General features: G+C 50.3%; 1 protein-coding gene across 1 annotated transcript in view; it reads left to right on the top strand.

The window, feature by feature from the left end:
- The window catches only part of LGR6 (leucine rich repeat containing G protein-coupled receptor 6), a 149,076-nt gene that overhangs the window by 40,136 nt on the left and 80,954 nt on the right, over nucleotides 1–27,986 (top strand). The window contains exons 2-3 of the mRNA XM_014258902.2: nucleotides 16,468–16,539; nucleotides 27,491–27,562. Coding sequence (XP_014114377.2) covers nucleotides 16,468–16,539; nucleotides 27,491–27,562 — 144 coding nt within the window. The remainder of the gene's footprint in view (nucleotides 1–16,467; nucleotides 16,540–27,490; nucleotides 27,563–27,986) is intronic.

The raw sequence follows: 27,986 nt of genomic DNA, 5'->3' as shown, positions 1-27,986 counted from the left end.
AAGTTGTCTGCTCATATCCCAGGGTGCGTGGCCACATCCTGAGTGGGAAGGCAGTCAAACCCCAAAGTGTTCCCTGGATTACCCACACCAATTCCTCAGCTCTGTCCAAGGTCAGCTCCACTCAAACAGGGCAGAGGAGTCACCTGGAGCTGTGCATGCAGCCAGAGCCTTGCTGTGCCTCCACACTGCAGGATCCAACTCCTCCCTGCTGCCCCCTCCTCTGCTGACCTTGGGCTACAGGTGAACCCCCTCCTGGCCTAGGCTGCAGAGAAAGAACCTGCCAGCATCGTTGGGAATTACTCTGTGTCCTGGAGAAAACAGAGAAAAAGGCACAATGCTGCACTGGGGCTGCAGAAGGACAAGAGGTGCCCACTGCAGCCAATGCCTGCCAAAGCACTGAGCAGAGGAGAGTGCAGCACTGCTGGAAGACAAATGAGAAAATCATCCTGCCCTGTCCTGCGCCTGCCTCGTGGTCCTGTGCCCAGCCTCCACCTCCTGCACACAGCGAGGCTCTCCTGGGATGTGCCCTGTCAAAACAGGGACAGAGGATGTGCCCTCCCTGAAGCTGCTGCTCTCCTGCACTCGGGCATCAAACACCTGGTACAGCCCTGGTGGGCAGCAGAACACATCTGGTGGTGTAGCAGGGGCAGGGAGAAGTGGTGGTCAGACATCACCCAGATGTCCAAGGATCCAGCAAGGCTGATGTCTGCTCCTCACTTGGTTCTCCTCAGTCTCTCATGGTCTGCACAGCTCTGCACTCACTCTGCTCTCTCGTCAGAAGTTTGCTGTAAAGGAAATTCTACGTTTTCATTAGGGCTTCTATCTCCTACTCTCAGTAATCTTGTCTAGCAAGCCTGGGATATGGAGTGTGACCATGCTGGAGAGAGAGGACTGCAGATGGAAGGACTCAGACTGGAGCAGATGAGCAGTGCAGCTCCATCAGCTCACAGGGGCAGCTCCTGCTTCTTCCAGACTGTGGAAAATGCCTCGGAATGCAGACACTGCTGCAGCTGCTTCTTGTCTCTCCACAGCCACAGTGCAGGATACAGCAGGCACACGATGTCTGCCCACTGAAACATGGACTGCATTGATATTTAATTCCCCCAGAACCTTGCTCTTTCCTGGGAAGAACCATGCCTTGAACTCTCCAAGGGAAAGGTGAGGGTGCTCATGTGTGGCTCCAGCAAGCTGCAAGGCTGGACCATTGACATCCACTGACATCCACTGACATCCACTGACATCCACTGACATCCACTGACATCCACTGACATCCACTGACATCCACTGACCCATAATCAACCAGGGAACATGCAGGACCATCAGGTCAGATGGCCATAACAAAGAGATCTTGCTCTGCAAAAGTCTGGCTCTTGTTAGCACAAAATACTCTCTTCTTTCCATTTCCTTCTGATCCCTGGCAGTGCAGTGGGGCACCACAGAGGGCACCAGAAAATGCCCACCACGCTGATCTATCAGCCCTCAGGGGCTGTTTGCCACTTAGCTGCCTGAAGATGAGGCAGCTTGGCCTCAGGGGAGACAGCTTTAGGGTGCATGGACAGGGTTTGGACAATGCTGTGGGCAGCAGTCACCTTCCAGGCCAGCAGAACCCCTTCTCTGAAAACCCTGAGGGACCCCCAGTCCTCCCCAGCACATCCCTGAGCAGCCTCCAGCCTGAGCAACACCTGCACCAGCAAACCAGACACCCCAGCATCACAGCAACCTCTTGGAGATCTCTTCCCCACCCAGCTCTTCTTGGACCTTTCCCTGCTTTATCCTCCTGTGTTTGAACTCTGGATGTTCCAAACCCACTGATTGTTTTCCCTTTTGTGCTGGGGCAGACAGACAGGCTCCCCAGACAATAGACAGGCTTCACCAGGGACTGGGAAGGAGAGGTGGAAGATTTAGTGCCATGAGGTAATTGGCTGGAGGAATTTGAACATTTTTTGCTTCCAGAACTGCCTCCATTGTCCTGCCCAGCAAAGCAGAGACAGGGAGGGTCCCGAGCACGGGGTGCTTGCAACAGGCAAGGTTTGCATTTTGAGTACCAGCTCCATTCATGGTGCCAGCCAGAACCTGAATCCCTGGGCTGGGAAGGTTTTCTGCCCCTGGGTGCAGCTCACCCCACCTGCTTTGACACTTCTTCTGCCAGATTTCTCAGCCATGACTGGTTGGTGAAACCCCTCTCCCTTATTCAGAGCATAAAAATGTCCCAACCCTATTTCATTTACCTCACCAGCACGAATTAAAGTTCTCCCTGATGTCTTTGATAGTGCATTAGGACATGGCAGGCAACATCACACACCAGATCACACAAGTGTGTGGGTGCATGGCGAGGAAGTCAGTGCAAGAGGTGAGGTCTAGTGGGCTGTGTGGGGTGAGGAGGGATCTGTTTTCAGCTAGAAAAAACCATTTTTGTAACTTGCAGCTGCCCACATGGTGCTTTTGAAATCCCTTCCCTTTGTGGTGTGGGTGCAGCAGGCACAGACCAGGAAATGCTGCACCAGCAACACCAACACTTCATCATCCTTTCAGGTGCAAAGATCCAAAACTTCAGGCTGCCACATTGCTTAGATTCTTGGCTGTTTGTGTGGCTGGTTTAACCCAACATGGGTTGCAGCTTTACACAGCTTTGTCACAGCCTCTCCTGATGGCTCTGGCTCTCTGACTTTTCCAAACCCTGGGGGTTGTGGCCCTGAGCACAGGTCACTGCCTAAGTGTGAGAACACCAACAGGAAGCTTCAGGATGATGTGCCAGGGGCCCTTCAGCACAGCTCTGCACAGACATTGCCAGCAGGTGATCAGGTGGAGACAGCCTGGCAGACAACCTGGGCAAAGGGTGGGAGCATCGGGTGGGGATATGCTGGGACATCAAAAGAAACCAAAAGTTCTGCTGCCTGGGTGGTAGGGAAGGCAAATAGATGAAATCCCTGTCCAGATTCATGCCATGGCCTCTGATACCCCTTCCAGCTATCAGTGGGAGATGCCCAGGGGTATCTCATCTCTGCATGGAACATCAGTCTTGTGGTTTCCCACCCCAGCACCAGCAGGAAAGCCAGTGCTGCTCAGTTTTTTTTCTAGATGCAGGACTTCAATGATACTATAACAGTTATTTTAAATTTTATTTAAGCTTCTGAAATGTGTCAAATTCTGGAGGTTTTTTTTTTTCCTTTTCCTGACTGTCCCCATATGCAAGCACAGCCACTGGAATTCAGGCAGGGACTGCCTATGAATCCCCCAGAGCCTGTTCTCCTTCCCTGAGTTAAGGCCATATTTCCCTTCTCACTCTGTGCAAATTCATCCTCCTCCACAAAATAAAGGGAAGGCAGAAACATTTGCAGGAGCAATTTTTTTTTTTCAGTTTTCATTTACTCAGAGTCTCATGATGAAGGCAAACATTTAATGCTGGCCTGGCCACCAGCAGAGGCTTGTCCATCCCCACAGCTCTGGCAGCAAGGTCTTTGTCTAGCAGAGCCCAAAGCAGGGATCCAGGTTCTGTGGTTGAGCCAGCTGCCCCCAGGCTGTGAGCACAGGGCTGGGGGTGCACCACTGCTGTTTTTGGGCACGATGTAGAAGTGTGGGTTCACAGCATGCACTAGAACATAATAGAGCTTTTTAATAGAGTTGCTATTAAAAAAGGGGCTCTTATTCTCTGAACTTTTCAGCTTTTATAGAGTTTTACCCTACAGGGTTAACATCACTGGTCAAGGGAACACCACCTCTTGTCCCATTGGTGGGACAAGAGAAAAACACTCTACAGTTATACAGAACTGTTTTGAGAAAGCAAGAAGATTTACAAATGCTGTCCTTGAGTGTGAGATCTCCCAAGAAACTTTCCCTTGGGAACAGATCAGTCACTGACAGCCTGTAATTCTCTCAGGCTCAGAGAAGACCAGGTCCACACAGCAGCCCCTCCATGCCCCTCCTGCCTGGCGTGCTGAGTGCCCAGCTCTGGCTTCAGGAGCATTTGCCTTGGGCACAGCCTCTCACAGGCTGACACTGCAGGGCTGATGCAAAACCCATCCTGGACACCCTTCCTAGGACAGCCCCATGGAAATGTTGTCTGTCCTTCTGCTGGGAAAATGGGGCCTCAATTGGCTTTTCAATTCTCAGTCCTTGTGCCAGCACTGGCAGCACAGGGGGCTGGAGAGCAGAGGAGAGGGCTGGGGCAGGGGACGAGCCCAGCTCTGCCTGGGCCCAGCTTTCTGCCAGTCCACCCAGATATTTGGGCACAGGATGTTGAAGGGGCTCTGATTTCTGGTCCATGTGTCATGCCTCTGACAGCAGCCAGCACCACCCCACTCCCAGGAAACAGAAGAGGGCAGTTTTGTGCACTTCTTTCCCAACTCACCTAGTTAATAGTTGATGTCACAAAGTGGAATGGTTTGAACTGCTTTAGGGACAGGTTAAATACAATTGAAACCCAAACTTCTGTTCCATAAAAGCACCTGCCAAGCCCAACTCTAAATCATCTGCTGTGCCAGACCATCCCAAGGCAGTCCTGCTCCAGAGTGAATTATTGCCTTCCGTTCCTGCTCGAGTGCATAAATGTATTCAGCTCTGTCATGACATGATTGCTCCTTCTCTGCCTTGTTTTGGCACAGAGAACAGCCCCTCCAAGACAAACGTGCTGAAAGGCAAGCCCTGGACATTGCCTTGCTGCTCAGCAGGTGTTAGGTTATGACAGCTTTTCTCCTCTCAAGCCATTTTGCAGATGTGTTGCTGCTCTTTGCAATTTTCAGGGCCTTACTTGAGTGTCTGAAAATCCCACCCTGCACAGGAAGTCCTTTGTCTAAACAACTGCTTCTCACAGCTGTGAGTAGTGGCACAAACCAGGCTAAAAAAGCAAAGTGCAAACCTTGTGGGAGGTTCTGCTGCCCCATCATTGCAATGGGCAGCTCCTCTCGGGGGATTAGAACCACAGGATCACAGAATTACAGACTGATTTGGGTTGGGAGACACCATCTCATTCCAACTCCCCTGCTGAGGGAAGGGACAGGCTTAGGGTTCCACCAGACCAGGCTGCTCAGAGCTGCATCCAGCCTGATCCATCCTGTATCACTGTGACACACCTCCCTGCTGGTGGAGAGCACCTGAATCCATGATAAAATGCACAGGGATGAGGTTCTTATTCCCCCACCACTCTTCCCCAGCTCTCCTGTGTCTCTCAGCCCTTGTGCTCGGAGGGGGACCCTGCTGCTGAGGTTCAGAGCACACAGAACACAAGAGGCACAGCTGGGAGGTGTCTGCCAGCTCGGGGCTGGGCACAGCCATCACTCTCTGTTTGCCCAAAGTTTTGGCCAAGTCTTTTGGGGCTGGATGCAGTTTCCTACTCAGGGTTTAAGCGCTGTCTGGGGTAGCCTGTGGTGTCACAGACATCCCTGGGGATACAACACAGGGCCCCCAGCTCCTGAACACAGCTCACAATCCACACTAGGCTTCCCCTGGGACAATGCCTGGCACCTGCAGGGTCCCAAGGTGCTTGTGAGCAGCAAAGGGATCCTCCAACAATGCCCAGGGAAAGCAGGCTTTCCTCTGAGCCTGATTCCCAGAGCAAAAAAACTGCTCTTCATGAAAAAGTTTCTTCACAACACAGAAATGTGGTAGAATTTTTTGAATGAAAACATATTGGAGGTGTTTGAGCCTGAAGTGAAGGATTTTGTTTCAATTGAGCTTTCATTTTACTTTTGATTTTTCCAGATTCAGCCTGGGGTTAGTTTGTGCAGGTGCTGCCTGTCATTAAATATTGCATTGTCATGGCTTGGCTTTTAGTGAAGGAAATGTTTTGATGTGAGCATAAAGCATTTCAATCAGCCATTCAGACATTTTCAACTACAAAATTTATCAGATTTTGTCCTCTGTAAGGTGTTTCCAAATTTTGCCTGTTTCCAAGTAGTGCCAGACACAAACTGCACCAAGATTCAGCAGAGCATCTACTCCAACCTTCCAGTTCACCTTTACTGCTTTACTTGCCAGTCTCAGGACTTTGGGCTCAGCTTGTCCCCAGGGCAGTGCTGAGATGTATTTTGCCATGTGGTTTAGCTGATATGGTGGCATTTGGGAAAAGGTTGGATCTGATGATCTTGGAGGACCTTAATGACTGTGGAATTCTGTACATGATTTGGTGTTACCCCCACTGAAATGTGGCTTCCAAGGGGAGAGGCAGCCTGGCCCAGTGGTTTCCCAGTAGTGCCTTGTCCCAGTTCTTCCCCATCTCAGCAGCTTTTGCCCCACTCCTGCAGCACTTACCCACAGTGACTGCACAGCCTGCCAGAGCCTTCCTCTGACTCCCTGCCAGCCAGAGGAACAGCTGAGTGCTGCCAGACCCTCTCAGTGTGATAGAACCCAGTGCTGACCTGCACTTCTGGCCAATTCCAGGCTGTGGAGCTCCTGCCTGTCACCACAGGCTCTGCCATCGGCTCTCTGTGCTCTGGAGATCAATGGGGCAGGGCTGGAGACCACGGGCATCAGCTGCAGGGACCCCTGGACAGCCCAGGCTGGCTCAGAGCTGGCAGTAGAGCAGGGATGTGTGCACTGGAAAGAAACAGGACAGAGGTGGCTGCTCTGGGACAGGGATCTGTGAGGAGGGATCTGTTTTCAGCTAGAAAAAAAACATTTTTGCAACTTGCAGCTGCCCACGTGGTGCTTCGGAAATCCCTTCCCTTTGTGGTGTGGGTGCAGAGCAGGAAATGCTGCATCAGCAACACCAACATTTCATCATTTCATTCTTTCAGGATGATCCTTTCAGATATCCAAGGAGCTCTTGCACAGATTAATGGTGGGCACCACAGAAGGAGTGCACAGGGGCTTTCAGAAGTCCCTAATTCAAATACTGCCTTTCCTTAGACTTCCAAGTGATACCTTTCCAGAATATGTGGGGCCAAATCTACTTTGTGCAGACCTCATGCAGTCAAAGGAAGGATGGGTGGGTGACAGTGGTTTCAGGAGCCCCCAGCCTGCACTGGAAGCATGTTTGTGGCTGGTGTGTGCAGCCCACGCCACCTTCCCCTCAGCCTGCTCCTGAAACCAGAACCCCCAGCAGATTCTCTGACCTGGGCATGGTACCAAGCTGGTGCTCTGAAAGCCAGTCCCAGCCAAGTGCACACTCAGGAGCCACTTGGGTGACACGAGGTGTCCAGCACAGCCAGCCTGTCACTCTCAGGTGTTTGCTCATGGAAATTCACCAATAACCTCTGCTTCTGTGTTGCCCTCAACCTGTCTGGAGCCACTGGTTGGTCCTGGGAATCAGTGATTTAGGCACCCTTGAGCCAGATGTAGCACTGAACAATCACCCTCAATAGTCACAGAGAGATTCATTCCATGAATGAATGAATTTGTCTTGTATCTGTATAGAGACTCCATTCTTTACCAGCAGTTTGTTCATAAAAAGTAAATCCTCCCACTGCATCAAACCATCATCCTGCTCCCTGGCACACCCCTGCTCACTCATCCCCTGCGAGCAGAGGAGTCCTGCTACCTGCACATGTGCATTGACCCAGATCCTTACACCCTGCTCTGCCTCCTGTGACCTGTCTGCTTCCTCAGTGCCTGATTTTTTGGTACACTTCAACAAGCCTTGCTCTCCAGGTGGATCAGTTCCTCTCAGTTCCACAGAAATTCATTGCTGTTCCCACCATGTGAGCTCCAGGAGTGGTTTGACCATCATGCAGGTGGCACAAAGTGGGCTGTAAATCACTTTTACATTGGTGTGAACTGCCCATGGAGATCTGGGAGCTGTGGGCAGGACATGGGGCAGGCAGGACAGGCTGCAGAGGATAATCTGCTTAGAGAGGTACTGTGGGTACCAGAACAGCTCCAGCCTGCTGGCAGGAGCCTCTGCCAGGGAGTTTCTGTTGTGCCTAGAGCAGCCCTGTGGCTTTCAACCATCCTTGGCTGATCCTGACCTGCTGTCCTGGCTCCATCCAGAGCTGGGTTAATTTTTGCAGCATTTGGGAGGGGACACATTTCCAACACTCATTTGTTTTCAAGGACACTTGCATGGGGAATGCTGTGGATGCAGTTGTGTTGGTTTGCTGTTTACTGCTCGTTACCTTGGTCAAAAGGCTTTGGCTTGGCAGCAAAGAGGAAAATGCTCCTGGGCTCACCTTTCCCTGGACGCTGTTCTGGGTTAAGAGAATAATTCCTCCCACAGGAGGAACTTTGTCCCCAAAAGCCTGGTGAGTGGGGACCTGAAGTGCAGCAGAGACCTGGAGGAGGACAGGGAAGGGGACACAATGGGATGTGAGATTCTTTTCAGGGATCTGGTGGAGACCATTTATTCTCCAAGATTTTCTGGGCTGTGGCTGCTCCAAAGGACATGGTGGGAAGAAAGGATGTACACTTGCAATCTCATTTTTCTTGCTTTATAAAGGTGTTCCTTGCTGTCATTCATGCCTCAATATTTCTTTTTTGTTTAGAGGTTCTTTTAGATTTGATGTGCTCACACTAATGAAAATGTTAAGGTTGACCCAGCTCATCCATTTGCCAACTCTGAATCCTATTAAGTTAGGCTAACATGTAAAAAGAGTTTTAAAGAGGCTGAGAAGCCCTGCCTTGACATTTTCTGGACAGAAAGTATTTTTCTTTTCAAATGACTTCTGGTTTAGAATGTTGTGGTGGTTTTAAATTATTTTTTTTCAGTCAACACTGAATGGTGGGGGGGAAACAACATGGTTTTTATTATTTTGATGAACCCAAACCAATTCGTTCTGGACTTCTCTTTTATGGGAATCACCAAAAACATGAACTTGCAGAATGGTAACAGAAAAGAAAAATCGTGATTCTTGCCCACCATCCAACTCAAAGCAGGCTGCTTTGAGGTGAAAGAGGGAATGGCAGGAGGCTCTGTCAGCCTCCCCCTCAGCTCAGTGTGTGAGATTCCCCATCTCCAGCTCTGTGATGGGCACAGAAACCTCCTCAGCACTCCAACACCTGCAGGCCAGGAGATGTCAGTGCCTGTCGTGCCCCTCAGAGCTGTATCCAGCCACACAAGAGCCATCTGCTCCCTCACAGCACCAGGGCTTTTCCCTGGGATTGGCACATTCCTCTGGAGCCAGGACAGCTACAGGCAGGAGACAGAGCCCAGGAAAAAAATCTCTGTGGGTTCAAGGAGCATTTGGACAAGATTCTCAGGCACGTGGTGAGATGGTTGGGGCTGTCCTGCAGGGCCAGGAATTGATCTTTGTGGGCCTCTCCAACCCAGGATATTTTATGATTCTGTGATTCTATGGCACACCATGCAAAATTCACAGTTTTGCCTGTTTGGAAAGAGTGCCCTTAAACTCTGACCCAAGTCTCATTCCTGTCCCCTGGCACAGAGGCTGCTGCTCCTCAGCCCTGTCTCCTCCAAGTTCTGCCAAGTGTCCTGACCTTCTACCTGCCCTGGGCTTGCACCCCACACCTTCCTGAGCTTCTGCCCTTCCCCTGGCAGCCTCTGTGGGCCCTGGGGTGGGATGGCACCTGCTGACAGCCCTGACCTGGCTGGGCTTCTAGAGGTTCTGGAGAAACCTGAGGGTTTCTAGAAGTGATTTCTGGTTCTCACACCAGCCATTCCCAGGGGCAGAAAATCATCATTGCCCTGCTCAGCCCCCTCCTGCTCCCACGCTGACAAAAAAAGGGGCAGAGCAGGGTGGGGATGGGACGAGGTGCAGGAGCCACAGCCAGAGTCTCACCAGAGCCTCACTTGCCAAGGGTCACTGCTCCCACTGCACACACCCAGCTTCTGAAGACCTCCTGGTGCAGGAATGGGCTTCATCTCACCCTGCCAAAGACTTTATCATTGAAATACTGTGGAGATCTGGGGTAGGGCCTACACATGGGGGATGATCTAAGATGACTGATCTATTTTCAAATGTGGAGAGGTGGGAGTAGAAACACGTTCTGCTCTTGCCCATTGCAGTGATATGGGATTGAAGCAGTGCTGGTGCCTCCAGATATGGTGTGATGCAAATGAGCTCTTACTGCTTTGATCTCTTTATCTTCCCTTTCTCATTCTCTTTATGGAGACTACCTTTAGTGTAGTTTTCAACCTGCAGGCTTTTAGGAAGAATTTCAGCTGGTTCTATGGCTCCAGGTACCATTTTATCCTCAGCCCCAGCTTTGCCCCAGGCAATTCAGGCATTTTGTGGTGACCTTGGAGATTTCAAGATAAAGAGGAAAGAGATAGTGAGAGCCTTTATGAATCACTTTAGTATAATCTGAAGTATTTCTGAAACCATCATTTATTGCCTTTGGGCTTCTTTTCTAGTGGTGTAACTGCATTTTTACTGGATGCTAATGAGAGTGGCCAGGAGAGAGGCACAGACAGTGCTCAGCACCCAGGGATTTCAGGATGTTTCAAGCCCTGTTTCGTGCTGGGCTTTTCCAGGATAAGGATGGGAACTTTGGTCTGGTTTGTTCAGTTCCCCTAGAAATCAGACTGCTGGACTGGGAGGCCTTAATGCTGTAAATGTGCAACAAATTATTCAAAAGGATACCAGGCCATCAGCTTCTCACAATCACAAACATTTCTGGTCACCTGACTGAGAGTAAGGAAGGAGATTTTTATGGTCCAGGAAGCCACGTGTTCAGCACCAAAAGTGAGAGGGACTAGGTGTAGCCTGGACTGGGAAGAGAGTATATTAATATCCTGAACATCTTGAAAAATATGAACATATTCTGATAGCAGAGCAATTTAGGGACTGAGAAGACAGACAACCATCCGGGATTCTTAGCAGCTTCCTGTAGGCTCAAACCAGGATCTCAGTCAGATTTGTGCTTTGGGGTGACTTTGCCTCCTTACAAAAAAGGAGCAAGAGGTCCATGTCCCAAAATACTGGAAGTTTTGTGCAGTGACTCAGGCCATGTCTGTCATCTTTTCCAGCTGTAGCCACATGGACTGGATTTCACTGAGGTTCAGGGAAGCCAGAAGCCCATGGAGCACCCCACTGTGGACTCTGTGAAGGTCCAGGAAAAACAACAACCTGAGCTTGCAGAAACCTTGCAGAACAAAATTCCTGCAAGAGCAGGAGGACAGAGGCTTCTTGGTCTGCTGAGGGACACAGAGACCCATGGAGAGCACCTCAGGGGACTGAAGCTAAGGACTTTGTACCCCTTTGGAGTAGACAGAGGTGGTTGGGGAATGTCTTCTCCCAACCACAGGTAGGAGTTGCTCTTTCTGTAGGACATTTGTCCTGTGATGCCTCCCAGGAGAGCATCTCTCTGCCAGCTGTGTGCCATTCCCTATGGCCAGATGCACATCTGGCTCTGAGCTCTCTCTGCTTGGCCTCAGCCAAACCCTGCCCCTGCAATTTCCCCTCAAACCCTCCTGGCTGAGCAGCCCTGGTCCTGTTGTGTTACTCCAGGGGGGATCCATCCTGTGTTGCTTTAGGTCTGTTGGCTTCTGCTCACATTAATTCCCACTGCAGGCCCTCTCTGGGGAAACATTTTGCTTTGTGCCTGGGTAGACACACATCAGGAGCTTTGGGGCAGGGCTCATCTTCCCCCAGTTTTGTGGGCAGCTTTTAGATGCCTTGAGTTTGTGAGGGAGGCATCAATCCTGCCATCCCTAGAGGAACATCCTGGAGATGTTGTTGGCCTGTCTCAGGCAAGGGTTGCAGGATATCCTTCGTGCAGCCCCCCTACAGCAGCAGAAAATCCTGATTTTGGCCCAGAGCATGCAAAAAAATTCCTTCCCTTGGAGGAATTTGTTCTTCCTTCACACCATTTGTCCTTGCACATTCCATGCAGTCCTCACAAAGCCCTGCAGGTGCCTTCTCTGCCCTCTCGCTCCCCACGGTGACATCCACGGCTCTGAGCACAGCACCACAGCCTGCCCCAGCAGTCATGCCAAGGATAAACCCCTTTGATCTTTAAAGCTCATGCCATCCATGAGCTAAAACTCTGTGGTCACCATCTCATAGTGTGGGTTCCACCAGGGAACCCAGAGCAGTGTGTGTGTCACCTCATTTTTTGGTAAGGAAGATCAGCTCATCAGTGAATAATCAAAGGTTGTTCATGAAAGAAGGTGACATCAAAGCAAATAATTTAAGGAAGCCCTCGAGGGCCAGAGGAGTTGTAAGGTCTGAGGCTGAATCACATGAGCTCAGTTTCCATGAACTGTGTCTCAGTTTTCCTGCAGGTACAAGTTAGAAATGCTTAGGATAAATGTTTAGAATTAGTTGGGGAAGGGGGGAAAGTTAAATCACACTAATTATAGCCATGATGGCTTTGGTGCAGTGCCATTTGAAAACATAGGTGTTCTCTACACCTAATGCAAGAGGCATTAAAAGGCATTTCTTCTTGGGGAAGCAGAGTGATACGAGGGCAGAGTTTCAGTTTTGGGAGTAGTAGAGTAGTTCACTCCACTGGCAGCGTTCCAGACCACAGCCATGGAGGATGATTTGACAGCAGAAGAATTCCTGCTTTTATTTGATATTTTGTAGAGAGGACAGACAGGCCAGTCACTGGGGAAGGAGGAGCAGGGGAGCTCTGAGGCAGGAGAGGGATGGCTTGTCCCAGAGCACCAGTGCTGAGTGGTATCATGAACTCAAAGGCAAGAATCTGGACAGTTCCCCTGCAAGCCTGGGTGAAGCTGCAGCACCCCATTTCTTCTCCTACCTTTCTAATTTATTTTAGACTTTAAGGCACTTTGGGATTTGAGTCATATTCTTTGTGCACTTCTGTACAGCCTGCTCTGCACAGACCTCACCTTTGGAACAGTTTCTCCATGACAAGAGCCATGCACAGACATGAGTGACCCAGCACTTGTTTGGCTTCTCTGGATGCTCAGTCACTCAGAAGAGAGCTCTAGCTTGGAAAGTCAAAGTCACTGACCCAGCTGAGAAAGGTCAGAGGAGCCCCTAACCCTTTTAGTCCATGGATCTCTATTTCTTCTGCTAGATGCTGCAGAAAAAAATAATCCAACAAGGTTCAAATACCATGGGTTCCTTTTAAATTAACTGAGTGTGGCTGACTGAAGTAACCACCCCCAAACACTTGAAGAGATAAACAGCTTCTCTGATTGCTCTGACAGGAAGCATTTCCACCCTTGCATGTGTTGGGGATGTACATAACATAAGAAACCTTACTAAGAGGAAAAGCACGAGCTTGGGAAAACACAGCAACAAGTCAACAACATTTTTAAATGAGTAATAAGTCAAATATTTACTCCCACAACACTTCAGGCAAGACTCCTGTGCCTGGGTTTTCACACAAGCATGGACAGCCTGTGGAGAAACATCTCATACTTTTGTGGCTAGAAAAATCATCGGGTCCAGGGCTGTGCTTGGGAAGTTTATTTCCAGCCCTTGGAGGAATTTGTTCTTCCTTCACACCATTTCTCCTTGCACATTCCATACAGTCCTCACACCACAGCCAGGCCAGGAATTCCACCACAACCAGTGGGGTGTGATGTCCCCTGCTCTGGAGGAGCTGCTGGGGGGTCCCTGCAGGATGTCACACTGGAGAGTTAATGGCAAAACTGAGTCCCTGGAACTTTTGCCTTGCTGATCATGAGCTGGCAAACCACTGCCAGGATTTTTGGGGCACTTTTGGGGTACCCTTTTCAGGGTTGTCAGTGTAGATGTATTAGATTTGAGTCCTGCAGGACTGCAAACCACCAGAGTGTTCAAACAGCCTAAACACTAGTGACTTTTAAATAAAATTACTCAGAATATTTTCTATGTAACAACCTGGAAAATACAGGCTGGGCTTTTCTTCACTGCCCAAAGAGACGGTGGGAGAGAGCCCCTTGCCTCAGAGCTGCCCGTGGCCAGGAGCCCCAGGGCTGCAGGATGGAGGGAGGGAGGGAATGAGGTCTTTTAAAGACTCCACATGCTGTGCAGACTGCCAGAGTGATGGGATAATGGTATCTCTCCTCTGCCTTTTGGAAGATTTTTTCAGGAACCAGTGTATTTTGTTCCTTTCAGGTATGGATCAGGGCAGGAGAAGTGTCCAAGGCCAGGTTGGACGGGGCTTGGAGAAACCCAGGACAGTGGAAGGTGTCCCAGCCATGGCAGGGGGTGGAAGGAGATGAGCTCTGAGATCCTTTCCAACCCAAACCATTTTGTGATTCTAAAAGATATTTGACATCCCATATCCTCAGCCACCTGACAGCAGCCTATCCCCGCTGCTGCCTGGGACGGATGCTGGGGTCTGCACGTCCCCACAGCCACCACCCACCACGTGTCCAACTGTCCCCACCTGCCTGGGGACACAAAGGGCACGTCCATGAGGCTTGGAAAGCAGCTCCTGCAGCAAGCAAGGGGTATTCTCTACACTGCCAGCAGAAAGCAACTTAAGGAAAATGCCTCACAGTTTCAAGGAGATCTTGGATGTTTCAGATCTGTGTTTTCCTTCACAGTCTTTCATTTTACATTATTTTTCGTTATTTTCACATTGTTCCACAACATGTCAAAACATCAGACAGATTCATTGCAACAAAAACAGGAGACACTTTGATGTAGGAAAAAAAGATGTTTTAATGGGTGCTAAGTAGCAACTGCCCTTGGGGGGTTTAAAAATAAAAATAGAAGCAGCACAAAGTAATATTTTAACCCTTGTATCCTGGGTTCACCAAAATATAGAATGCAGCATTGCACACAGAACAGTGCAGGCAATAATTTTCCTTTTGCACTCATTCTGAAAACAGAATTTTGAATTCTCATGGATTTTTGGTGAGTTTTCTACTACTTCTTTGGAGAAGAGAAAGTTATAAAGAAAAAAGTAAACTGAAATACTCCAGGAGTATTTTCAAATGGGCTCATGAATGTCTGTGGTTTTATCACAGGATACCTCTCCAGAAAATGTGAAAAGACAGCTTCCAACCTTCCTGATCTGTCACCTGCCTCCACCAGTGCCAAAGAGCTGGTTAGAACATGGTGGTTTGGGTTTTTTTTTGTGGAAAATGGTCAAAATGTAGAAGCCTTTGTCCCCCAGGTGTTCTGGTCTTTACCAGCAAAACTCTTTTTTACTGAGGAATACAAAGGCATCTCAGTAAATTTTCCAATGAACTCATTTTTCAGTGAAGCAATTTGCTATCCAGAAGCCAAAGCCAGCTGAGATGCTCCAGGTCATTTGATATGTGACCTGTGGGATCTCAGGTTCTCTGAGCAGCTGGAACAGCCCTCTTGTATTGCTGGATTCTCCTGAGGGTGTTTTCTCCTTCCTGCTTCTGTCCTTGTCCTCAGCACAAGCCTCCTCCCAGTGCCAAGACATTCCAGTGGCACTGGGAGGATGGGGAACATCCTTCCTTAGGCTTCCAAGTCTGTGAGGTTTGCAGAAGGAAAGAGTAAATAAATTGCCTTTATTTTGTTGTTGTTTCTCCTCATTTTCTCATCACACCCATCAGCCTCTGCTATTCAGTCCAAGCTCCCAGGAGCCGAGCTGTGCCCTGTCTGTGCACAGTGACAAAGAGCAGCCCTCCAGCAGCCCAGATGACGCTGCCCAGGATGGCTTTGCTCAGTAGGGGATATGCCCCATCCATTCCCATGGGTTTTAACCACACCAGCTTTTAATTCAGCCTCATCTTAACTCTTAGCTTTAAAGGTCAATGCTCCCTCCCTCACCTGGACACAGCCTGGGCTGGGTTGGGGCAAGCAGCGTGGCTTTCTTCATGTGCAGCTTCTCATGAAGGCAGGGTTGCAGCTATCAGGTGTCAGAGCCCAGAAACATCCTTGTTTTATCCAAATACCAGCTTGTGTATTGAATCACTCGGGCCAGACTCAGCTACTCTCGTGCCCTGAGATGAGGAGAGCCCTGCACAGGGAGCTCATTGTGACTCTGGAACGTGCAGAGGGCTTCAGCACCACCCTGAACCCTTTGGGTACCAGCACAGCCTCCTCCAGAGGCTCTGCTGGAGCCTAAGCAGAGGAGATGAGCCTTTAGCTGGAGATGGCAGTGAGACAAGCACACTCAGCCAGGTTCCTTCCACCTCCTACCTTCAGTTTGTCACTCACAGAGCCAAGCTCTGCCCCTCAGGCCTGGTGTGCTTCTCTAGTCTGCACACTGTAGGGAAGTGTCCAGTGGGATGGATCCCTTCTCCCTTGGGCTGCTCTCTCCTCAGAAGCAGATGTCTGTCCACACACTGGAGAAGCTCCCTGTGGGGGCTGGCATGACCGTGGTGACAGAGAGGTGCTCTTGGGCCCAAGGACATACTGTCCTATTCCAGTGTCATGGGGCTTCCTGTTCACTCTCCAAAAACTGTGAGACAGCAATGCTTCTGGTGCTGTTGGGAAATGTCCTAACTTGCTTCATAACTTGGAGAAGCTCAGGCAGACCACCCTGAAGGAGCCAGCTCTCTCTGGCTACTCCTCTCCATCCCTCTGCAGGCAGAGCCTGGGCTGTGATCAGATGCTAATGCTGAAATGCTGTTTGCAGAGGCTTCTCACCCTCCCACTTAGCAGAGAGGGGACACAGAGCCCAGCACTGAGGTTTATTCTATGCAAACCACTCCGTGACTGATCAGAAACCTCTGTCTTTCCTTCCTGCCAGAGACCTGAGCATGAACAACATCAGCCAGCTGCAGCCCAGCGCGCTCCGGCACCTGCGCTTCCTGGAGGAGCTGTGAGTACGGGGCAGCCACACGGGCAGGGGATGGTTGGGGTGCTGGGGGGACACTTCAGAGAGTCCTGTAGCACTGGCCACAGCCTCCAGGGCTGTTACTGCAGCTGCAGGCTGGGATGGAAGCAGACTGAGTGCTGGGACACCATTTATTTGCTGCTCCGGCTTAGGGGCTTCACTGAGGTCGTCACCTTCAGACAGAGCTTCTCTCTGCCTTTTAGTTAGTTCTAGCTAGCTGAGGCAGAGGAGTTTCCTGGACCTTTGTTTGTTTTTTCCCAATTTTCTTGGATCTGTGCAAGCCTGCTCTGGACTGAACACCCAGCCAAACCCCGGGAGCTCACGCCTGTGGCCCACCGGGGCCTGGGCCTCGGCACTTTCCAGCGACGGAGGGACTGATAAGAACCTGAGCGAGCCCATTGTGAAAATGAAGGCTGAGGTGATGCACGTGCCAAAAGCCAAAATAAAAGAGGACCAAAAGAGTGCCAAAAGAGTGCCAAAAGAGGACCTAATCTCCCACTAAAAAATCAACACTGTACCCTGGAGCAGAGCCAGCAAACAGAGAACTTCATTCACTCTTCAGCAGACAGGGTCTCCTGCAACCCAGAGACACATTAATCCCTGGGTGCTTCGCAGTTGGGATGGAACCCACCCTGGAAAACTGAAATCCAAAACGTTTTCCCCAGAGGCTGAGGTGTCCCACCTCCCACCAGTGTGCACTGAGGTCTGAGCAGACACACTCAGACACAGCAGCAGTCTCAGTCCTGGGGATCAGCATGTGGCTGTGTGTCAGTGAAGGAGTGGCCCCACTTCTGAAAGTGTGAAAATTATCCAGCAGCACAAGAAACCACTGGAATCCTTTGTGAGCCCCAAAAATGGGAGCCCAGGGGGCAGAATGTTGAGGTTGACCATTTCTGCATGAGTAAATTGCACCTGTATGGTCTTACTCCACTTGACCATGAGAAATACCTCCAGGTGTTATTCTCATGCTGTTGGTACTTTCAACACAATAGCTACTGTTGGAAAACACAATTCCTTCAAAACACTGTTATTGCACTCATGAAATACTAATATTAATGCTGCATTTTATGTGTGTTGTAAAGTTACTGTGTATAGAACAGTTACTGCAACTTAATCTGCCTAAATTAAACACTTTCACTTCTCCCAATCAGATCTTGCCACCACCACAAGGCACAACACTGGCATTTCATAAATTATATTTTCCAACATGTCAGAAGTACAGACATCACCCTAACACCCTGTGAGGGCGGGCAGGCCCTGGCACAGGTGCCCAGAGCAGCTGTGGCTGCCCCTGGATCCCTGGAAGTGTCCAAGGCCAGGCTGGACAGGGCTTGGAGCAGCCTGGGATGGTGGAAGGTGTCCCTGCCATGGCAGGATGGTAGAATGAGATGATCTTTAAGGTCCTTCCAAATCCAAATCATTGCAGGATTCTGTGATTTTATATTCTGGGTTTTTTACTTCAATGGTTTTGTAACTGATCATCATCTGTCTGTATTTTAAATTCATTAGAGTTGTAAGGACCCCGGCCACCCAAGCCCCCCTCCCCAGCAGGCTGCCAAGGAGGCATTTTTGATCCTGTTTTGGCTTTGGAGCCACAGCTGCCCACAGAAGGTGGGTTATTCACCACTTTGCACCCATCTTGCAGCCTTTCTCTTTTCATTTTATCAACATCCATGTCAAAGTGTGGACACCCAGCACCTTCACTGGGGGTCCTGAGGCTTTTCACACACACAGACCAGACTCTGCTGTGTACAATTAGCAGTTGTTTTGCTACAAGCAACTGTGTCCTGATTATGTCATGTACAAATACAGCAGTCTCAACCAACAACGAATAAATATTCATAGGTTCCAAAAGGGCCAGCTTCCCACAGCCAAAAATAATTATGAATGAAAAAGGCAAAGGGGAAAAATTTAAAGAGGAAAATCTGAAAAAAAATAATTGGAAGTTGTTAGATAACATCTTACCAAGAGGTTCGATGTGTCACAAGTCCCCCTTTGGAAAGAACTAAAATCACAGGGGAAGAAATGCAAACTGCAGCATCATGTTTCCATGCATAGCAAAGTGCCTGCTTGAATTTGATAGCAGTAAGATAGCAATCCTATTTATAGAAATCAAGTAATTTACATTAAATCAAGCAAGGAAGGATTTTATATATTATGGCAAATATAAATTAAAACTGATTCTTTCAACAACAACAGCTGGACAGGGACAGTTTGTACAGCATGTCATTGACCAATAATGCAACTTGCCTGGCATTTTCCCTGCTCTTTTCATTTGTATCTTCACCCAATTTTCATCCCACAACATTACATCAGGACCATGACATTCAGGCTGGGATCACCCTCTGTGCCAGGACACGCATAAGAATCCAGCAAACAAATCCTGCTTGTTTAGACATCCTCAAGGAAAGTTTGTTCAGGTTTCACAGCTCAGATCTCTGCTGGTTTCATCTAGCTGGGACACATTCCCAGTGTGTGCCAGGGTGACACGCAGCACACCAGACTGAGCCCCTTGTCTTCATCCCCATGGCAGAACTGCCCATCCGGGGACATGCCAAGTGAGTGAAGAGCAGAAATCCCTGCTGAGCAGTGAGGGACAGCCCAGGTATCCCAAATCCAGGTATCCCAGTGTCTCCTGGGGAGGAGGAAGACCTGCCTGCCTGCCCTCCTGCCTGTCCCACTCCAGGCAGGGAAGTACTGAATGAAAAGGACTCTGCTGCAGCTCATCCTTGCTGCAAGTGCCTGTCTTCAGTTAGATTGAAAGCCTTCAGCAGGTTTCTCATCCCCAGGGATTTTGGGATTATGGTCCCAGTCTGCCTTCCCCACAGAGTCACAAAGTCACAGAATATGAGTTGGACAGGACCCACAAAGATCACCAAATCCAACTCCCAGCCCTGTACAGCACCATCCCCAAAGTCACACCTTGGTCCCAAGGACGTTGTCCAAATGCTTTTTGAACTCAGTCAGGCTTGGAGCCATGACCAATTCCCTCCCCTGACACAATGTAAGGCAAATCCCTTGGGTCCTGTCACTGGTCAGAGAGATCAGTGCCTGCCACTTGTCTTCTTCTCCAGGGGCTGAACAGAACAAGTGCCCTCAGCTGCTCCTCACACGGCTTCCCCCAAAGCCTTTCACCATCTTCACTGCCCTTCTTTGGATGTTCTCTGATAGTTTAATATCTACAATCTAATGTTCCTTATTACATGCTGGATAAACCAGGTGAGTAACAGGCTGGAGCAACTGAAGACAAAATTTAGTTCAAGGTGACCAAAAATGATGTTCTGGGGCTTTGGTCAACCCCAAAAAATTTCTTTTAACCTGAGAGAGAAAAAATAGTTTCATCTTCAGGTTACTTCTTAACGTTTATTCTTTTATTTGGGTAAAGCCCAAAAATAAAATGGTATTTCAAATTATATTTGCTGTATTGCCAAAGATGCCTTAGGTGCTGTAACGTTATGAAAAAAATCAGAGGTTCTTCAGCAAAAAATTTGCCAATTCCAATCCAGATTTTCAAATCTCCTTTTCAAGATTCTATGACATAATCTAATGTTCAGAAACATCCCAGAAATTCTTGACAACCCTTGTCCTTGATCTGTAACCTTTATCTTCTTCAACAGTCAGAGAAAGCCCGGTTCCTCTGGCTCCTCCTCAAGGTTCTCCCATCCTGCTCTCACCCCTGATTCTCTGATTCTATCTTCTCATTAATTTAACCCCAGTAGCCCAGGGTCCTGTGGAGGAGAGCTGGTGTTCCACACCTTTCACGATTCCTCCTCTTTCTGTTCCTCTATTTTAGCATCACCCCAGGCTCCTCAAGAAAGTGAAATTTCACAGAAGTCAGAGATCAGCTGGACTCAGGGCTGAGCTTGTGCATGGAGCTGGGATTCATCCCAGGAAAAGGAATAATGGGAGAGGGGAAGACAGCAGCAAAAATGGGTGGATGTGAAGCACATGGACAGCAAGGACAAATGTGCTTGGTTCCACTGCTGTGGAGCCCTGCAAACCCAGGTTGCTGCCCTGAGTTATCAGTCCTCTGCATGCAGGCACACTGTGTGGAGGCCTGTGAGGGAAAAACGAGAGCAGGGTGTCACACGAGAGTCCTGAGGCCAGTCAGACCAGCCACCCATGACACCCAATGTGTCCCTCAGGGCATTTCTGCACCAAACTGGACACCAAACGTGTCCCAGTGGGCTCAGAGGGGACGCTGTGGCTAGGGCACAGGTGAGGGTGCAGGGACTGCTCCAGCTCACTCCCTGTGTGCTCTGGGTAAAGTTATTTTCACTACCAGCTCCTCATCTGTCCAGCACTGAGAGCAGGCCCTCAGGTGCTGTTTGTTTTTACTGAGAGCTGCTCAGGAAGGGGCTGTGAGTGCAATCAGTTCTGGTGCTCAGGGGATGCCCAGAGACCAGATTCTCCAGACTCAGCTGCCTCGGAAGAGGCAGTGGGAGAGGAGCCCTCAGTGGCACCAGGCTGTGCTCCCCTCTGGCCCCACAGCCCCCAGAGACAGGAGAGGCCGCCTGAGCAGGCACGGTCCCAGCCCAGGCACTCACCAGACTTTCCCTGCAAAGAAAACCTTCAGAAATTGAGGTGTTCTGAGCTGGGCCTCACACAGGCAGGGAGCAGCCCAGAGTTTAGTATGTCTCCTCTTTGTTTCTTTCCTTTTTTTTTTTCCGTCTTCTTTTCTTTCTCTCTTTTTGGCAGCAGGAAGATTGTTTAAAGTTGCTAATAAATTCCAGTTAATGAAGCCTGAAAAGTCAGAGCTGGGAGCCAAGAGAAACAAGAGCAATCAGTACAGAAGGAATAGAAAGAGATCTTGAAAGCCGGCCTGGGAATAATAACATGTTGAAATGTGTTCGCCGGCAAGGGCTTTGTTACCGTGCTTTGAATCCAAGCACGAGCGCTCGGTGCCAAGAAGAGAAACTGCAGCCAAAGGCAGGTGTTCATTGCCATTCACCTCTTGCTTCAGGGCACAGTGGCAAGATCAGACCCCTTCCCAGCCACTGGCTCTTTCACCTGCCTCTTCTCGGGCCCCGCGGGCAGAGGGACTCACCGTCACGGGGAGTGCCGCGGAGGCAGCGCTGCAGCCTCAGCTCCACTCGCTCAGGACCCGCTGTGGCCTCCTCCACCAGGCCGGGGAACCAAGAAACAGCACAAAAGCAAAATGAAATAAAATGCAGGCATGAGTGTTGGGAATGTGAATGCAGCAGCCCTCTTCTCCTCCCTTGCACCTGTGAGGGCCCTTCTCACTCCTCTTCCCGTGTGGGTCCAGAGAACAATGGAGTCATCACAGCTTATGGGGCACCAGTGCAGTTCTTGGGTGCCCTTGCCTGCTGTTAGAGCCCCCCAACCCCTCATCAGCTCCCAGGCACCTGGAACATCCACTCTGGGAGGGCTGTCCAGCACAGGGTCTCACTCCAAGGCAGTGCCACTCTTGTATGGGGCAGCATGGCAGTGATGCTGGATGTGGGGCATGACTCCTTCAGGAGCGACTGCTCTTCCTCGGAAGAGGGGCTGGCATTTCTGGGCAGTGCTCACATGTACTGGCACTGTGCTGAGAAGCTGTTTATGGAGCAGTGCAGTGACTGTCTGCAGTAGGGGACTCCTGAGACAGCAGCTTTGGTGGGTTTCCATGACACATCAGGCTGGAGAAGCCTCTTACGGAGCCATAAACACTTGTAGGCCTTGCTTTGCCATGCTGGGATTTGGAGGCAGAATCACTGCTCCCTTGGGAGTCACCTTGCCTGGCACAGCCCTCCATTTCCAGGTGGCCATAGCTAAAGAGCTGCAGCTCTGAATTCTTGGCCTCTGTGGCTCCCCCAGGATTCTGCACAGCTCCTGCAGAGAAGGCACCAGGGTACAAGTCACCAGCAGCAAGGACACCAGCTCTGGGTCATCCAGGACTTTCTGTGCCCCTGGCTGGCACCAGCCCTTGGCAGAGGATGGTGCTTCTCATCAATTCAGTGGGGGATCAAAAGCAGAGACGGTTAAAGGATAATTCCTCTGGTGAAGCCTTCCAAAGGTGATTGCTGTGCATGGTGTGAGGACTGTCCTTGGCACTGGCTAAGGTGCAGGTGGGGACAGGAGAGAAGGGCTTCTAAGGGATTGTCTATCATGAACATTGACAAATGAGGCCAAGATATTGCAGCTGCCCAAATCAAATTCAAAATGTTTTGAAAATCTAGAGATTTACATTCTATTTCTACTCCATTTAGACCAGGGAGAGTGTTCAGCAACTGAAAAGTCCTTGCTAATTGGGATAGCTGGCCCCAGTTTTCCTGAAAACTGCTTTCCATATGACATTCTGTTTTGGGGTACTCCAAGTGGGGCACCAAAAGTAGAGTTAAAAGTGAAAACTGCTCTGAAGGTTTGGAGGGAACAAACTGAAAACATTTGCAGTTTATAATATAAAGAGATAGAGTGAAGGTGTTCAGTGTCCTGTTCATTAAGCAGCTCTGTCTTACTGATATTACTTGGCAAATGAATCCAAACTGGCTTGCATATGAGCATTCATGTGGGTTGAAAACTGGCTTGAGGACCATAAACAAAAGAACAAATGCGATCAATCTATCGAGTTGGAACAGGCATTCGAGGGGGGTACAGCAAGCAGAGCTAGAAACAGGCACAGTCTTCTCCTCAGGGATGGAGTGAGACAGCAGAGACCACATTAGAGGCATCTTCAGGAGATACCAGACTAGGACCAGCTGCAGATTCCTGTGTGAGAAGGAAGAGTCCAGGCCTGGCCCTTTTCTCCAATACACCATGTTTTCACTTGTTGACTTAATTGGCTTCATTCCTGCTTTGCACCAGCACAAGAGCAAACCCAGGCATGACACGGGGCCTGTGGTCCCCTGTGTGCCCAGGGGAAGGCCCAGGCTTGGCGTGATGACACTGCTTAGGCAAGAGCATGGAGTGTCTGGGCACACTGCCTTGGGAGCGCTTGAGAAACCAACCCAAGCAGGAGGAGATCAAAGGGGCGGCCGACACGCTCAATAAAAGTTTGGCAAGGGGAGAATTTCACTGGGATATGGACACACATGTTTGTCCTGTCCTGCCAATGGGCAACGTTCCTGCCTCCTAATGTGAGTGATAAGAGCATCACCGAGCTGCCTGAGCACCTGACATGAGCGATCTTGCCCAGCACAGCCTTCGGGCGTGCCATGGAACTTGTAGCATGACCAAGAAGCCCAGGATACAGGAGGGTTGAGCCTGTGGTAACTGAACAGCAGCAACCATATGGTGGTAAACCATGAGTTTGTTCCAACTTGGAGTGTATTGGGAATGCAGATCAAAGCCTGGAGGAATGTTCCCAGAAATCACAGGAGTGGTGGAAAGGGGGGGCGGCAGAGTCTAAAATCCACCACGAACTTTCTGAAGCAAGCCAGCCATATCCAGCTGCCACCCTCCCCTTCTACCTGCCCCTTCTCTCCTCCTTCTATCAGTCACTTTAAATCCAGAACATTCTCCCAACCCTATGTCACGGTGTAAACCTCAGGACAGCAGGACATACCACTAAATCAAGTCTATCCCAAAAAGAGCCCTGAGCACGCCTAGGGCTGAGCTCATGTGCTGTGGACCAGAAATTCAGCCCTGCAAGAATAGCTCTCTTCCCTGTGTTTAGGGCAAAGGCAGTGCCTCCCTGTCCTTCTTGGTGGGGTCATTTGCTCAAGTCTCCTCCACAGAAGGAGTGAATTAAGAGCTGTCTCAGGGGATGTCACACTGGCAGCATCACTTCAAATGTTATTGTTCCATTTTAAATGGAAAGGAAGGAACAATTTCACTGCGTTTCCTGTGGGATATGAATTCTGCAGATATATTCAATGGGTGCCTGTCTGCCAAGCAGGGGAATTTCTGGAGAGTTTGGGTGAGAGGGACAGAGGGAACCAAGCACTTGGAAGGCTACCAAGTGACCATGGATGGAGGAAGGGTCACACACAGGAAGACTTCTGGGTGTCTTACATGAACTGGCACGGGAGTTCATGGCATGAAAGCAAAGGATGGTCAAGAAGATGCTCCAAGAACTGGAGCCCCTCTGCTCTGGCCAGGCTGGGAGAGCTGGGGTGTTTACCTGGAGAAGAGACAGCTCCAGGGAGACCTAAGAGCCTCTTCAAATGCCTAAAGGGGCTCCAGAAGAGATGGGGTGAGACTTTGGATAAGGGTCTGGAGGAACAGGACAAGGAGGAATGTCGTCCCACTGCCAGAGGGCAGGGATGGATGGGATATTGTGAAGGAATTGTTCCCTGTGAGGGTGGTAAGACCCTGGCTCAGGTGCCCAGAGCAGCTGTGGCTGCCCCTGGATCTCTGGAAGTGTCCAAGGCCAGGCTGGATGGGACTTGGAGCAACCTGGGCTAGTGGGAAGTGTCAGGGGGTGGAATGGGATGGGATTTAAGGTCCCTTCCAACTTAAACTGTTCTGTGGTTCTATGACATGTTTCCAGTGGTCACACTTCCTGTTTGACAGGACTCCCCAGAAGGCTCACCCTTGCCTGATCTGCTCTTGGACATATGGGACAGCCGTGCTCCTTGGCCTGGAACACCTGGCATGGGAGGTGTTCAGCATGCAGCTGTCCTGGGAGGTCTAGCAAACCTCCAAACCCCACACCTCAAGAGCCTGTGTGCATGTCCCAGCCACACACCCCTCTAGGAAAGCGAGAACAGCCTGTGTGCACAAACACAGACATGTCCCACCTCCTGGTCCCTGCACAGCAGTGAGCAGAGCCCATCTTAGACCCCAAGGACACTGACAATTGCCTTGGGAGGTGAGTTCAGAGAAGTTATTGTGGTTGGTGCCTCCCTTTGTGCCTGCTCCTGGCTTGGCAGGGACCTGTAATCTTGGGGAGGGGAGCTGGGCTGCCTCGGTGGCAGGGAGGAGGTGAAGGTATGGAGAGAAGAGCCAGAGGTGAATCTCTACAATGGAGGCCAGAGGTGAGCCAGGGACAAGGCTCAGTGCAACGTGGCCAAGGGCAGAAATATTTGCAGCAACACTGAAGCACGGGGCCTTCTCTGGGGCTGGGGGACACTTTGAATCTCTAAATTCACCTGAGACAGGACTCAGTGAAACCAGGGCATCTACCACAGGGTTATCTTCCCCCTTATGTTCTGTGTTACCCCGAGTGCTGAGATGCCACAAGCTGGCTCTGCATGGGTCCCACCAGCACCTGGGGCTCCCTGCCACCCTTCTGAGGCCACAGCCCCAGCTTGAGCTCCATTTAAAATTCACATGCCTCTCCTGCTAATCCTGGAGGTCCCAGATCCATTTAGGGACCTGGCAAACACTCAAACACACCCAGGAGAGCGAACAGAGAGGCACGGAGCTGCCAGGAAAGGAGCCGAGAGGCACATTTAGCCGGGAGTAGGTGTAAGGTGCCAGCAGTGGAGGCTGGGGCAGCCCGGAGCTCCGGGGAGGTGAGGACAGCCAGGTAGGACGGATGCAGGGAGCAGGCTGAGGATGCCGTGCAGGAACACCTCCCCTCCAGGCAAGCACTCCAGCCTCCCGGACAACACTCCCTCCCATGTGGAAATCAGCAATCAAAAGGAGCAATTACCCCAAATCACAGCCCCCAAGTGACAAATAGCCCAGCCTGCCAGGCAGATCATGTGCTGCAGGAGGCAGGTTACAACCTGCTCACACACATTAAAGAGACGACCCTGTGCTGTTTATGCTGTCAGAGGCCTAATTATGGGAGCAATTTTCTCCAGATTCCCGAGGGGAGAGACGGAGAGGGAGAGCTCGGGCACCCACACACTGCCACAGGTGAGCGTGGCTTGGTCCCCTGGGTGACCTTTGCAGAGCCCTGGCTCCTGTGCACTCTGCTTGCAGCCAGGATTGCCCTGCACAGCCTCCACACCTGGCTCCTTCCCGGAAAAAATGCCTAAAAAACAAACAAGCTTTGTCAAAGTTTCATGAATACCTTTGCCAGCGTCTATGCCCAAGTTTGGACTTTCTGTGAGAGTGGAGATGAGTCTGGTCACAAATGATGTTCACTGTCTCTGTTTTGGAGATGTAGTATTCCACTCCTAGTCAAGCAGACAAGTTTCTTACTGAAATGTAGTAGCAATTTAGGGTGTTAATCAGGTTGTTAAACCTGTCTTTATGATTTCTGGCTGATGGGTGCTGGGACTTCATCCATGTTTGTCCTCATGAGTGAAACAGGAGGAGAAAGAGAAAGGTCACCTCTTCTCTAGGTCAAGCCTAGATTCAGGAGTCCTGGACTTCACTCCTGGCTCTACCACATGCCCTCACCACGGTCCTGATGATAACAGTGATGCAGTTTCTAATGTCAGTGAAAAATACAAATACCTCTTAATACCCCAGCCTGCTCTGGGCCATGTGATTAAGATGTGAGTTCTAAGATCAGGTGATGATGTACTGTGGCAAATCCCACGGGTTTCCTTCAATTAATTTTTTTCAGTAAGTTCTGAAAGCTCTTTGTCCTAGATATGTCCTTTTTTCCATTGTGATGCTTCTCTTTGCTTCGTCTTCCTCTCCCATCCCTTCACCCTCATTCATCAGCCAGGATTTAGGGACAGTCCTCCCAGGGCCACACATGAGCAGAATAGCTCTCCCCTGCTCTACTCTGTCTGCCAAGGCCTGGCACAGAGCAGGGTCTGTAGGCTGGTCACCACCTGTGCTGTAATTTCTGTGGACCAGGGACCTCTGTGTCTGTCCAGGAATGAGCTTTAAGCCATGAGCTGTCTCTGGATGCTGAAAATGCTGGATCCAGGTGTGGCAGGAGTTGTGATTTTCTCTGCCTGTTCCTCAGGCTGGGTGAGGGGATGATGTGCAGAGGCTGCCCGAGCTCAGGGTTGTGGCTCAGCCTGCAGGTGCTGCAGCCTCCTCTCAAAGGGACAGTGGCAGGATGGACGAGTTGTTAAGCCTCTGCAGACAAGGGACTGTCATCACAAGGATGTTGACACATGACTGGCTCTTCTTTTCACTGCAGACGCCTCTCTGGAAACCAGATCTCCAGGATCCCAGGGGAAGCTTTCTCTGGCCTCTACAGCCTGAAGATTCTGTAAGTAACTTGCTCCTCTCTGCAGAACAATCCCTGTCCCTGCCTCTCCCCAGCCCCTGGCACTGGCCATGAGCAGGGACTTGCAGCCATCCCGAGGGGATGCAAAGCTACAAGGAGATGTGGGGTCAGATGTTAAACCCACACTGGCAAACACACCCTGTGGGGACTGGGGAGCTGTGTCCCACCCCACAGACTGTGAGCAGGTCCCCCCAGGGAACAGTGTGACAATATGCCCTGGGAGACTCTGTAGAGATTCACATTTTGCAAAAAACTCACCAAACCCCCCTAAAGTGGTGTCCCCCAGATGTGGAGTCCAGACCCCAAACTGGGCCCCATCTGCTCCACTGAGCTGGAGCAACTCGAAGGTCCAGGTACTGCACTCTGACAGGTGCTGGGGAAAGGGGCTGTGCTCTGTCCAGCTCAG

Source organism: Pseudopodoces humilis, chromosome 26, assembly GCF_049639895.1.
Source record: "Pseudopodoces humilis isolate 2021_Gansu_Grassland_sample_001 chromosome 26, ASM4963989v1, whole genome shotgun sequence".
NCBI classification, from domain to species: domain Eukaryota; kingdom Metazoa; phylum Chordata; class Aves; order Passeriformes; family Paridae; genus Pseudopodoces; species Pseudopodoces humilis.
Note: the sequence above shows the minus strand (reverse complement) of the source record. Positions and strands in the feature narration are given on the sequence as shown.